Genomic DNA, 14663 nt, shown 5'->3' with positions numbered 1-14663 from the left:
TAGAGGAACTAAATATGATTTAATTGCTTTCAATGAGTTTTATAACTCAAAATGAATAATTCACGAAACTACAGCACCTTATTCTTATGAAATGAATGGAAAAGCAGAAAGAAATAATAGAACACTAACGAAGATAGTGGTTGCTATCTTACTTGAATCAGGAGCAACACCTTCTTGGTGGGATGAAAATTAGCTAGTAGAGCTTATGAATGTGTTTTCATAGGATATGCTGAAAGCAGTAAAGCCTATAGATTCTATGACTTAGAAAACAAAGTAATCATAAAATCAAATGATGTAGATTTTTTCGAAGATAGATTTCCTTTTAAATCTAGAAATAGGGGGACTTAAATATTCAAACTAGTGGGGACTCAAGTTCAAGTAGTTTACCTTCAATCAGGATCCAAACCCAAGAAAAGGAAATAGATCCTAAACCTAGAAGAAGCAAGAGAGCTAGAACCATAAAGGACTTTAGAGAAGACTTCGAAATGTATAACGTAGAAGATCCAAAAGATCCAAAAGATCTAATATAAGCCTTATCCTCAGTAGACGCCAACTTATGGCAAGAAGCTATTATTGATGAAATGGACTCTCTTGAATCCAATGGAATTTGGCACCTAGTTGACTTCCCCCTAGATGCAAAGCAATAGGTTGTAAATGGGTTTTAAGGAAGAAACTCAAACCTAATGGGTCAGTAGATATTTATAAGACTAGATTAGTAGCTAAAGGATGTCGGCAAAGGGTAAACATAGATTTCTTTTATACTTTTTTCCCAGTCACTAGAATCACCTCAATTAGAGTATTGATCTCTATAGTTATCATGAACAATCTCTTAATCCATCAAATGGATGTCAAAACTGCTTTCCTAAATGGTGATTTAGAAGAAGAGATTTATATGGAACAACCTTAAGGTTTCGTAATACACGGTCAAGAAACTAAAGTTTGTAAACTAGATAAATCCCTCTATGGCCTAAAACAAGCTCCTAAGCAATGACACAAAAAGTTTGATAACTTAATCATGTCAAAAGGATTCAAAGTTAATGAGAGCGACAAATGTATCTATTATAAGACTAAAGATAGGTTATGTGCCATTATATGCTTATACGTAGATGACATGCTAATCTTTGGATCAAATTTGCACGTCATAAATGATGTAAATTCTACATTGAGTGCAAACTTTGACATAAAAGACTTAGGAGAAGCTGATGTAATCCTAAGTATCAAGGTTACAAGAACTTAAAATGGAATTTCTCTAGATCAATATCATTACATATAAAAGATTCTAAAGAAGTATAACTACTTCAATAGCAAACTAGCTTGTACACCTTATGACTCTAGTATTAAATTATTCAAAAACACTGGTGACAGTGACAATCAATCTGATTATGCTAGTATCATGGAAAGTTTGAGGTATGTTGCAGATTGTACTAGATCAGACATAGCTTACATTGTAGGTTTACTGTGTAGGTTTACCAACAGACCTAGTTTAGAACACTGGAATGCCATAGAAAGAATAATGAGATATCTAAAGAAGACACAAAATCTAGGAATACATTATAAAAAAATTTCCCGCTGTGCTTGAAGGTTACAACGATGCTTATTGGAACTCCCTCTCAGATGACTCAAAGGCTACAAGTGGATATATTTTTAATATAGCATGAGGAGTTGTTGCTTGAAAATCCAAGAAACATACAATTTTAGTCCAGTCAACGATGGAGTCAGAAATGATAGCGCTAGCTACCGCTAGTGAAGAAGCAAGTTGCCTTCGAAACTTGCTGTCAGATATTTCCACCTAGGAAAAACTGGTACCAGCCATACTAATCCATTGTGATAGTACTGCAACTACACAAAAGTTCATAATTGTTATTATAACAGTAAGAGATGAAAAATACGTCGTAAGCATAGCACCATTAGGGAGTTTCTTACTATTGGTGCAGTGATAGTGGATTACGTACGGTCTGATGACTAATCCTTTGACGAAAGGACTAGCAAGTGAAAAGATTTTTAAAACCTTAAAAAGAATGGGACTCAAGCCTATTGAAAAATAAATTACTCTGAGATAAACCCAACTTGTAAAACTAGAGATCCCAAGAAACAAGTTCAATGGGTAATAACTTATCACATGGAATATAACGAGAATCATGCTAAACTAGGAGTTTCATTCTTATGATTCAGTGATTAGCATGACATCCTGAAGCGTATGAGAAGGTTGAACTTTGTTCTTAATGAAATCTATACTTGATATCAAGTAGGGTACCTAGCTACAAAAGTATTCTTGATAGATTCACCTTTGTGAATGTGGAAGTGAGGATCGCTTCCTATGGAATTCTAAGCAGATTCCTAGAGCATTCGCTAAACTGGGATATACGTGCATGGGCTAATTTAAAATTTCACTCAAATAACATTAGAAGTAAAGTTCAAAATTACAAGTTACTTTACAATACTCTAATTATTGTCACCTACGTAAAGGTTCAAGTCACCATACACCTTTATCTATGCATAGTATCATAAATATGCTTGTATCTTCACATGCGTCGCCATTGACCGTAATCAATTGTAAACGAGTGTGTATGAAAAATCAAGAATTTTTTTTCTTGTTTCTAGTTTCTAATGGTTATAAAAGTTTAAAAGTGTTACATTTAAATTTGTTTTTTATTAAAATAATATATATATAATCAATTAATTAATTCGTGTTGGGTTAGTTGAATCAAATTTTTCAAAAAATCAAATTTTTTTTAACCCAATTCAAACTATATTTTAATCTAACCCAACCCAAGTCTTATAAGAAGATGGGTTGAATAGTTCGAGTTATTCAAATTCAACCCATATTCTTACACATCTACCATTTATCTACGTTGAACCACTTTATACTATTATTATTGTCTATTTACAAATACCAATATGCAAATATTCATCAAAACATCATTAAATCTAAGTCCAACATAGTTAGTTATCTTTGTTTTCACTAAGTCATTTTTTACTCCTTTGTTTTTTTGGGTTTCAACTTAAATGACCTTAAAATTATCCTATTAGACCTTCTCTTTGCCACTTATGTTAGTGCCTTTAATTTAGACATTAGCCCCCACATACTTAAATATAATTAATTGTGATTCTCTCTCTCCATGCATGGATGACGTCTGTTAATGCTTCATTTTTAAAAAGAAAATTGGTTGAAACTCCATAATGTCATACAATTTTCTAATATGTATATCGTAATATTTACCCTATAGGTTCCAATGTATATTGACAATGTTGTCAGATATATTATGGAATAATTCATATCAGAACATCAGATAATATATTACCATCACAAGTGATACTTAAAGCTACAAATCAAAATATCCGATATGTATATCAAATAAACATTAAAATATATTACATTAACACAAATTAATACTCAAAACAAACAAGAGTATATATCACATAATTTTAAAACTTAAATATAAAAAACGAAAAAGAGCCACTAGAAACCGTAAAATGAAAACCAAAATAATGTGTTCTCTCTCTCCAAATTAGAAAATGAAAAAATCATCACAAACATATTTTTCTCTCCATGACAAATATATTTTCTCCCTCCATCATCAAGGTAGCTTCACAAATAGGGAAATATTGCATGAATCGAATATAAATAAAAGAAAAAGGGTAAAATTGTCTAAAGAAATACTAAAAGACTAATTTTTAAAAAAAATCAATAAGAATTTTTGCAAAAATAACAAAAAAGTTTATAACAATCGAGTTCACGTCACAACATTTTTTAAATTTATAAAAATAGTAAATTTAAAAGTGATAACCTTCTAACAGCCCTATGATTATATCACTAATTTTACCATATTTACAATATGTAAAAAATCATGAGCTATTTTTTTTTTTAATGTTTTTGTCATTTGATATAATTTTCCTTCAAAAATTATCTATATTTTCTTTCCTTTGAATTGATGAACGTTCAACATTTTTAAAGAAATATAATACAATACTTAAAGAAAATATTACTTTATTAAACTAATACATTTTTAATAGTCTAACTATAAGGATAAAGGAGGGAGTGAATGATTGCGATGAACTCACTTAGTCTTACGTAATGAGGTACATTTTTTTTTCTTTTTACTAAATTTTTTACATTTGAATTTAACAAATATTTTGTTGTTTTTATTGAGATCACTGTACAAAATGGAACTGCAACCTATAATTATTGTCTAGGTAGAAAAATAAATTTCAATATATAATATTGTTTGTCCTTGAGCCTTTATTAATAGTCATTGTAAAATTGAGCAACACTCAAAACCACAAAAATCAATCAAATTAAATTAATAAATTGCACAAACTCAATTTTAAGTATAACTTACCATGTTATAAAATCAACAATGAGCATCAAAATGGACAAAACTCTATAAGTTTTTTTAAACTAATGTTTGAGGACAAACAGACTTTCAAACTCATTCATTCTCAAATTTTGAATTAACTCATAAACCTATAATCATAAATGTCCACAGACAACTTATAAACTTATATCAATTTTTTTATAAAATGTTAGATACTAATTACCTACCTAAAACATTTTAAGATGGTAATGAAAGGTAAAAATAAGATTGTTACTTTCTCGAGAAATCCAAATTATAATCATGTGTTGTTGATAATAATAATGTACTACAAATTAACATTTTTTAAGAATTCGTACAACTTAAAAAAGTTCATTAGTTTATTGTGATTATTATTTAAAAGAAGCTAAATACATCATAAAAAAAAGAATATATCTACATTTAACTCAAAATACTAAATCAAAGCACTTATTGCTATGAAAAGAACTCATAATTCTAGGGCTTGGATTTCTCAATTGACATTGTTTCAATTTTGTGTTTTTCAAGTCTTCCTTCAAATTTTAAAGCATTAACTTGTTGCAATTGTCACGCAAAAGTATATATCAATAGAAACAAAGTAATAGACAAAACAAAACGCAATGCGTAAAAAGATCAAGAAAACAAACCTAAGTATAAGATAAATTCAAATATCTATTGTAGCAATTACAACACAAAAATATATATCAAATATAAACGAAACAAAACAAAACATAGTGAGTGAAAAAACCAAGAAAACAAAACTAAGTAGAAGAGAAAGTTGAAATTCAAATGTTTATTGAAAAGATAAAAGCAAAACCTTTTACAATCCCATCATTAAAATATATTTATAAATTTTGAAAATTAAATTTAACTCTTCATATTCAAACTTATTTATTTCTTAAATAACAATTTGTCAATGATAATTATATTTTTATATTATTTTAATAATCATAAATAAAAAAAAACAATTAGATTTGGTTGATATTGTAAATTTAGAATTTAGCGAAAGGTAATGTTCGGGATGAATCTCCTTTAAACTACTTTTAATAAGGATATATAAAGCTAAATAATATTTTAAATTTTGTTGATAGGATTTTAATATAAGGTGTGAGACTTGAACATAGACTCAGATATGGCGGCTAACTTTCGATATACATCTATACTTCTATCCTATACATAAAAGTGGGTATGGGGGAGAAACATTTTTCTTCTAATTTTGTCCCTTTCATTTTAGTAATTATCACTATAAAATTTGTGGTAATTTTGTCCATTTTAAAATTTGTTAAATAAAAATTGAAAAGAAAATTATAGTCACATAACTTGTTCAATTAATTAACAATTAATATATAAATATTAAGTACATTTAAAACAAATTACCACTAAATACATTAATTAATTAGATGTTAGACTTTATTTTCTTTTTAAATTCCAAAAACCTCTTAGCTCTCCAAATTTTCATTCATTTTTATAGAAAATGATTTTCATTATTTCTTTTACGTTACAAAACCATACCCCAACTACATTAATGAGGCAATTTACACCAATAATAAATAAATAAAACTTTGCATCTAAGATCTCCTCTCATTCTACAAATTTAATTCAATATATAAAGTTCATTATGCTAATTGAAAAATACCATCCTCTCAAACATGCGAAGACAGACAACAAAATAGAAATATGAGAATGTTTGAAGTCATACCATTGTAGCATCAAGTCATATAGAAATCAAACCATTGAGACAAAAACCAAAATGGAGGAATGAGGCGCCAAAAGTCACTAGCTAGCAAAATTAATAAAGATTTTTCTGTTAAAGAATTGTTGATTAAGGTAAGTATACACAACTAATATCTTATTTAAAATTTTCTACTCGATAAATAGTGAGCACAAGATTTTTGTTATGGCGATATCAATTAATTGCTACTCATGGTTATTGCATTTTGAATACATATAGCGATTTGATTTGAAAATTGTCTTTGCACTTGTTTTATCACTTGAAGTTGTGAAAGGGTGATTCTATGATTTACTTTTATTGTATTTTATAATCACGAGTTGTTTTTTTTAAACAAAACTAGATATAATTAATAACTTATGGTTATTAGTCTAAAAAAAAGTTTTTTCCATACTTCCAACAAACATTTTTTCCATTTAAAAACTTATTGTTATAATAATTTACTTTACTTTGTATTTGTACTACGTAGAAAATATTATAATTTTTTTAAAAAGTATATTAATTTAAATTTTTAATAAAACCCTGCGTTTGACATGTCATACACGTGTTGTTACTAGTACATATATAAGTGTATAAAGTTAGAAGAGCGTGACTCCCTAAATTTATACTAAATTCATTCTTGATCAAATTTTAAGTTTATAAATGGGTCAAATTTTTCCAACAAATTATCTACACGTTGGTACTCTCCTTGTAATTATGTTGAAGTATTTTTTTTTTCTGAACGGAAAACAATTAGATTGAAGTTAATGTTTATCTAACTGAGTTGGTTCGATTTTCTTGTTTTTGGAGCTACCCAAAACCAAATCAATCTCATGGGTTTTATAAGAAAATAAACAAAATTAATATGCAATAAAAGACAAAATCAAAGGATTCATTTTATCTTTTTGAGAACCCAACAACGTATCCATTTTATTTGTCTTTTTTTTTTTCTTTCAATTTTTCATTTTTCTTTTCACCTTTGTTTTGAAGGCTGCTTTTTGTTTCTTTGTCTTTCTTGAAAAATTACCTTTCTAATCTTCTAATTTTGAAAATTTTGTGCATTTGATCGGTGAGTTTTTAAGAACATATCTCTTAGTCTTTCAATTGTTCATAGGAATCAATAGATTGATGTGATATTTGAGTTTTTAAAATATATTTATTCAGTATTTAGAATTTTAAAAATAGATTTAAAAGGTATTTTATTTAAATAATTTAAGGAGTTCTTTAAAATAGAGAACAAAACGCAAAATTATTTACACGATATAAAAGAATTTAAAAACGAAAAATACCCAAAAACCCATAACATGGAATAACAAAAATATCATGCAATTAATCGACCATATACACGTGTGAAAAGCTTGCTACATGATCATTCAGACATTATTGGTACACGATCGTTTAGATCTTAGTAAAAAGATCGCGATACATAATATTGTATCAAATCTAAACGATCTTGTATAAAATCTAAACAATATTGGTATACAGTCTTGTACTAGAACTAAATGAAACAATCGTGCACCAATATTTACACGATCTTGGTACAAGATTTTGTACCAAAGCTAAACGACCTTTTAGCAAAGCTAAACGATCATGTATCAAATCTGAAGATCTTAGTACAAGATCGTTTAAACGATCGTATTGGTTTTGATATACAATCATGTGGTGAAAATAGAAGGAGGAAGAAGAAGAAGGAGATGATGCTGAAAATAAGAGATGACAAAGAATGAAGAAATTCTGAAAGAGAAGATAAAGAAATTGCAAACAAGAAGACCGGTAAATACGAAGAAGGAAAACTAATAATACGAATAAGATGCACATACATTCAACGCGAAATTCAAATCGAACGAGAACAAAAAAAGAAAAAGAAAAAAAAAAGGCAATTTTGTTTTTGAAAAGAATTAAAAGTGGGTGTATTAATTTTTAGGGATGGAAATGGGTGGCTTTTAACTATAATTCGATATATTTTTTTTGTAATAGAACCAAACTAGTAGTAGGAGTTGGATTTGATTTTTCAGATATTTTTTGGTTGCACTCTTAAAATGGATGGAAATGAAATAAAATATAGAGTAGATAACTCCATTTATCCTTATACCTAGGTTTATCAATGGAAGCAGTCCATTCAATTAATACCAAAATTTGAAAATTTCAACCCAAAGATGCCATTGCACTTTCATCTCTTTTCACTTTTTGTCTCCACTAGTTTTCAAAGTGGTTCCATCTTTTGATATGGTGCTACAAGACATGTTTGCAAATTGGGCATTATAGTTTCAACCCAACTTTACTTTTCTTTCTCAATTTACAATGTCAATTTATATTGGAATCCTAAATTTATATAAACTTTAGATTGTTTAAAAATAATTAGATTCAAATCTCAAAGTTTAGAGACAAAAAAAAAAAACGTTTGAACCTAAATAAAGGAAAAATAACCAAGAAAATAGACATTGAATTAGAAGGTAAGGACATTTTTGTCATTTGACAAAAATAGAAAAAAGAAAAAAAGAAAAAGAGGGAGAGAGAGAGAGAGAGAGTAAAATAATGGATCAAAATTCAAAAAACATAAATGCAAAAACAAAATTTTACTACTCAAATTTAGTTTGATATAAGGTGATTTAAAAATCCCATTGTCTCTATTATGTCTATCTGTACAGTGTCAGTGACTGTACAATAAAAAAAAAAAAACTCATAACAAAAAAATTTGAAAAAGAAGTATTTATTTATTTGTTAACCACAAATTAATTAGTAATTTAAAAAATGAAAATAATTCATCAAATCCAATGGCAAATGCAGCCTTTAACGTTCTAGTTGACTCCCTGAAAATAAAAGAGAAAGAAGCATTAAATAATAAAAATTTCCAACAATATAATATTAATTCTAAATAAGACAAAACAACACACAAAAAATAAAGGGAAGAAATAATTAATTTATGTAATTAAATAAAAATTTGAAATTTATTATTACTATTATTATTATTTTCACTAAGAAATTTTTGTTTTCTCTCTCTTCTCCTTTCTCTCTCACGAACTAGCCTCAGGGCTCTCTCTCTCTCTCTCTCTCTCTCTTCTCTCTCTCTCTGAAAAGTGAAGGGAAAAAACCCCTAAAAACCTTTGATCTCGCCGGGTCTTCATCTCCGTCACCGACGACGGTGAGATTATTCTACTGTAGTTTGAATTGTTTTCACAGATTGCGGCGGATCGGATCTGGGCTAGGGTTTTTGGTTTCTGTGGAAAGCCCTATTGGTGGAGGGAGGAGGAGGAGGAGGTTAATTTGTCAAGTGAGGGGAAGGAGTGAAGTGGAGCTGACACCGAATCGGAGCAGAAATGTACAAGAACCAGCTTCAAGAGCTGGCGCAGAGAAGTTGCTTTAATCTTCCCTCGTATACCTGCATTAGGGAAGGACCAGACCATGCGCCAAGGTTTAAAGCTACTGTTAACTTCAATGGTGAGATCTTTGAATGTCCTCAGTACTGCTCTACTCTCCGCCAGGCTGAGCACTCCGCCGCTGAGGTCGCCTTGAACGCCCTCTCTAACCGTGGTCCCCCTCATTCGCTTGCAGCTAGAATCCTGGTGAGTCCTTTTTCTTTTTTTTTCTTTTTAAACTTTGGTCAAACGGTTTAGTTTTTGTTCTTCTCTTCCGGCTTGCTTCTGTGCTTGATCTTCATTTCTGGGTTGTTTTTTTTTTTTTTTTTTTTTTGTTTAACGAATTGATGGTACTGTTTACAGTAGGATTTTCTTCTACGAGCTGGGAAAATTTGTCGTTAGTTTTAGGTTTTTTGTTATGTTAGTGTTTTTTGTGCATTTTGTCTTGTTCTCCTCCTCTGAGCTTCCTCTTATCATGGCTGGTTTGTGAGGTTAAGAAGCTAGGTAATATAGGAATTGCACAATAGTGCGTTTAGTTAAACCATGAATATCTCGGTCGGTGGGTTATATAACTGAGATCTAAGAAGGATGGTTGTTCTGGTATTTGGTTTTGAAATGATGGTTGTGCCATGGACTAGGTTGGCATTTTTCTTCTAACTTATGAGATAATCTTCTGATCTCTCTGATCGGCCGGAATTCTCTGACTAGGGCTACGGTTTGGGTGATCTTTGAACGAAAAGTGTGAACTTGTGACGCCTCTTTGAAGGTCCGTTCCATGAGAAGAAGTATCAAAGTTTTTTGTTTACCTTATTATCTCGGAGCCAGCTGTCGGGAGTAGTCTTCTTGGGCAAGTTGGTGTAATTAATTTTCTCATTAATGGGTTTGTCGGTCATCCAATTGTGTTTTTGGTAGCTCCCAACTTTGGCCCATTTTATTTCTCCGATCTAATAAATGATCAGATGGGTATCGTAGAAACGGCAGGGACCAAGAATCCAACACCAATTGTGATAAATTTGTTGGAAGCTGAGTTTCAGATAGAGATTATTCAAGTAGACCAATTAGAAATTAGGAGGTTGTTTCTGTTATCTTTGTTACTATAAGTCTTAGAGGCTTTAAAAAACTTGGGTTCATCAATTATTTTATGTAATTACTCCTCACCGGTTTTGGGTACAATTGTTTGACTAACTTTTCTTCTTTGTTGTTTTTAAAAGTTATCCTCTTTCGCCGTTCGAGAAAATGTGTGCATGTGTCTCTGTCAACTTTATTGTGATTTAAAAACCGTTTATCTTGGTGTTTGAAGAGGGAGATGAGGAATTTTCGGTGGATATTTAGGGTTACTTTTCTCCATGGGCGTCCTTGTGTTCCAATAAGATGAATGCCCTGATATGGGGCTTTCTATTGTATCGCACTAGTGATTTAGTAAAATCAGGATTTGTTTGCCATAAGCATACTTGCAAAAAAGATCAAATATTTTGTTTCTGTTGGTTGCCGAGGCGCACGGCCTGGTTAATTTATGTTTCTTAGGTTGAGTAATTTATTGCTCATTACCTTGTTTTTTTAACCCATTTAATGAGGTTTAATTGGTTTAAAGTTATTAGCTATGCTTCAATTTCTCTCATCCCTCAGTTAACATCTCTTTTAAAAAATAAAGACTAAAGATATCCTTCATAATCGGGGAATGTATCTGATGTTTGATATAACTATTTAGCAACCGTGCTCTTTAATAACTATTTCTCTACTGTAAACTCCAAATTGTAATTTTTGAACTTTTTTCCAAAAAGGTGTGGCCATGAAATAGAGTTCTAGTGGTTATGTGGTGGTGGCCTGGTGTGTGTAGACTGATGAAACAACACTCCACTTTATGGAGTTTCACTATGCAAAGCAATAGTTTAATGCTCTATAGTGGTTGGAGCTCAGATAGCTTACTATTCATATGCAGCGTAGAAATTGTTTTGAATAAATTAGGAAAGACATCTTATAGAATTCAATTGTATTCAGTTCCAAACAGTAAACGCATTACAAATCAAATTATGATGTTGATTAGCTTCAAGTTCAGATTACCTCGGATTTAATGGAATCTGCAATTGCTATTATTAGTGATGAAGATAGTTTTCCGGGCAGCAGATCTCTGGAATGAAATTATTATTTAAAGTGTTTTTAGATTTATATAGTGTTGAGAACATGAAGTACATTATGATTAATTGAAAACATGAAATGCATTCATACCTGTAGTTACTTTCTGGTTAGTTTATTGTGTACTGTCTGCTAAAATGTAAAATGCATCTAAGATATTTTCATTGAATTGTCGTAAAAGAAAATATTTTGTGGAATCTACCAAACCTCTCGGGCATAGAATTTGTGAACAACTTTTCTGATATCGTTCATCTGTCTGTAAAATGTTTTTGAATTGAACTAAAGATGCTGCTAATATCTTATGGACGAGTAGGCTTGGCCGATTTTTAGTTCAATTACTTACTATAATCATCTGTGATCAGGATGAAACAGGAGTTTACAAGAACCTCCTGCAGGAAATTGCCCAAAGAGTTGGAGCGCCATTGCCACAATATACAACATTCAGGTCAGGCCTTGGCCACCTACCTGTTTTTACAGGGATAGTAGAATTGGCTGGAATAACGTTTACTGGAGAACCTGCCAAGAACAAAAAACAGGCAGAGAAAAATGCTGCAATGGCAGCTTGGTCAGCTTTAAAACAATGTGAGTTATATATATACATACATAATACATGCATGTATATAATTTAAAACGGATACCATCACTATTATCCTGATAAAAAAGATAATAGGTCATCTTTTTTTCTGCACAGTTGATGTATGCAAGCATATGTGATATTACTATCTGCTGGAACATCGAGTTTAAATTCAAAAGTTTCTCTGTGAAATGTTTATGGGAACGTTCTTTATTATAGTGTTATTACTTCCTATCGAAGCTAGATATCCTATCCTGATGGCTTCCGCAATTCTTAAAAAATATTTTGCCCTCATCTGTTTTTATGATGATAGTCTGAAAACGTGGCTAAGATTTTTGAGAGTAAGAGCACACATCACTGGATTACCTCTTAATGTAATGTCAATCGCGAACATATTTTACCATAATTCAAGAAAATTGTTCATCTTCCCATGGTGCTTCCTTTTTTTACTCGTTTTTTCTAATGTTTTGTTTTTAATTTTGACTAGTGGCTAAAGAATCAGCAAGCTCTTCATCAGAACCAGAAAACAATGATGAGCTGGAGCAGATCACTATAGCTCGAGCCTTATTGAATTATCGCCAAAAAGAAAAATTGGCTATGTCAAATCCAAATGCAACGATACCATTCCACAAAAAACTTCAAATTCAGACTCCAAGGCCAACTAGTCCCCAACGACCCCCTGCTCCCACATCGAAGATTCTTCCCCTAATTTGCCAGAAGGCAGCTCCTCGAAGCAGAGCTCCATTTTCAGCAAATAAAATTCCCATTCCTCAATCTCAAACTCCTGCACTAGAAGGCTCTGGACCCCGCCCCCAGAAGTTCAGTGCCGGAACCGCTCTTTCTTATATTCCTGTTCAGCAGTTTAGGACATCTTGCCATGGTATTGCCCCACCAGTTACAATTAGAACAGCAATGCCTGTGTTTTCTGCCCCTCCTCTACCGCAACCTTCAAAGCTTCCACCACAGCAAGTAATTCGAGTCCCTCCCATACGGATTGCCCCACCGGTTTCTATTAGGCAAGCAATTCCTGTCTTTGCTGCTCCCCCAGTACGCAAAGAAAATCCTCCTGTAGTTAAAAAAGAAGAATGTCCAGCTCCAGCTGCTCCAAAAGAAGACCCACCTGCTCTTTCCGCACCTGTGACCGTGACTGTGCCCTCGCCGCCTACTGTAGTATCAACTGCTGAAGTAGAACAAGCTACATTTACAGTGGTGAACAGTCCGGAAGAAACTAAGACATTAGAGAACCTTGAGGAACTCAAAATTTGATGAGGTGATTCATTAGGAAAAGACCACATAGGAGATTGTCGTATGGTTTTGCAGTAAAGTTAGGTTATCTCATCTTGTCTGCATCTTATTTTGAGTGTCAACCCTTTTCTCTTTTCATCTTTTTTTTTTCTTTTTTTTTTTAATCTTTTTCTCTTTTTCTCTTTTTTTCTTTTTGCCCCGTTTTGTTAAACATGAGTTGTTGAGAGGTGGAAAAATTAGTATGAGCATCCCTGCAGCATTGCCATTTCAACAGCCACTGTGTCAACTTATGTACTTATATATTAGTATCTTTGGGCATGTTGTCCCATCTTCTCCGAAAACTCTCTTCTGATCTGCATCCCCAAGACCAGCTCGATGAGGGTGCACCGAACATATTAAGTTCGTCATCCAGCGGTTCTGGTAACCATCTCATCGCTCGGGATCCTTCATTTCCATTTTTTGCTATTCTGTATTTTCATGCATGTATATATATAATATTTGCTAATCTTGTCTAGACAGTGATTCTGAATGGCCCCTAAAAGAGGTTGGGTTGGTGAAATTTCGAGGTGAACGATCCTTGTATTTCAGGTGTTGAAAATTGCTGTTTGCTAAGGAAGAGAAATAGTTCATCTTCCTCAAACTCATAAGCAGTTTTTGAGGATGGAGATCAAAATTGATATAGATTCAATTCGATTTAGTAAAATGCCCGATGAAACTTTGATTGATTCTCTCGTCTCTCAAGTCTAATTGTTCTTATTTTATTTTTCCTGATAGTTATCTAAGTGATGCTGGTAATTGGTGATAATGCATGAATATCCATCAGTAGGAGTTTAGTGTCGAGAAATATATACACTGAGTGCCTATAGTTTTTAGAATGATTTAGGTGTGTTTGATCACTCTTCTCTTTTCCTCTCATAACATTTCTTAAAATGTAGCTAAAACATAGAACATAAGTGATGGGAAGTGTTTCTAACCCCTAGTGAAGTGAATTTTTAGGGGCAAAGTTAAGAGTTAGTAACTTAATAAAACATAAAATACAACGAACTCCTTGAGCCGACCCAAATTGGCTGAAGGAGTAAAGTTTACGGCTTCACAGTTTTCAATTCTTTTGACCAAAACATTTCCTTTGCGTGTGGTGTAATTGTTCTTGAGATTGTGCATATTTGCTATCAATTCTCTAGTTGGCTGTATTTATAAATTAAAGTCTCATTTTATGTCTATTTAATTACTTGTTTATATTTTTAAGAATTCAGTTCGTAAACACCACTTCTAACTCTTTCTTTCATATTATTATGTACTTTTAGTTTTTCTTTTTT

The 14663-nt window shown here is 31.6% G+C and overlaps 1 protein-coding gene across 1 annotated transcript; it reads left to right on the top strand.

Moving 5' to 3' along the window:
• Window positions 1–9030: 9030 nt before the first annotated feature.
• LOC101216558 (double-stranded RNA-binding protein 2) lies at window positions 9031–14072 on the top strand. Its single transcript, XM_004139399.3, has 3 exons — window positions 9031–9602; window positions 11891–12110; window positions 12590–14072. Exons 1-3 carry the CDS (start codon window positions 9357–9359, stop codon window positions 13366–13368), a joined length of 1245 nt encoding a protein of 414 aa, XP_004139447.1. The 5' UTR covers window positions 9031–9356; the 3' UTR covers window positions 13369–14072.
• Window positions 14073–14663: the final 591 nt, after the last annotated feature.

This window comes from Cucumis sativus, chromosome 1, assembly GCF_000004075.3.
Source record: "Cucumis sativus cultivar 9930 chromosome 1, Cucumber_9930_V3, whole genome shotgun sequence".
Lineage (NCBI taxonomy): Eukaryota > Viridiplantae > Streptophyta > Magnoliopsida > Cucurbitales > Cucurbitaceae > Cucumis > Cucumis sativus.
The sequence above is the reverse complement of the archived record's forward strand: the minus strand, read 5'-3'. Positions and strand labels throughout refer to the sequence as shown.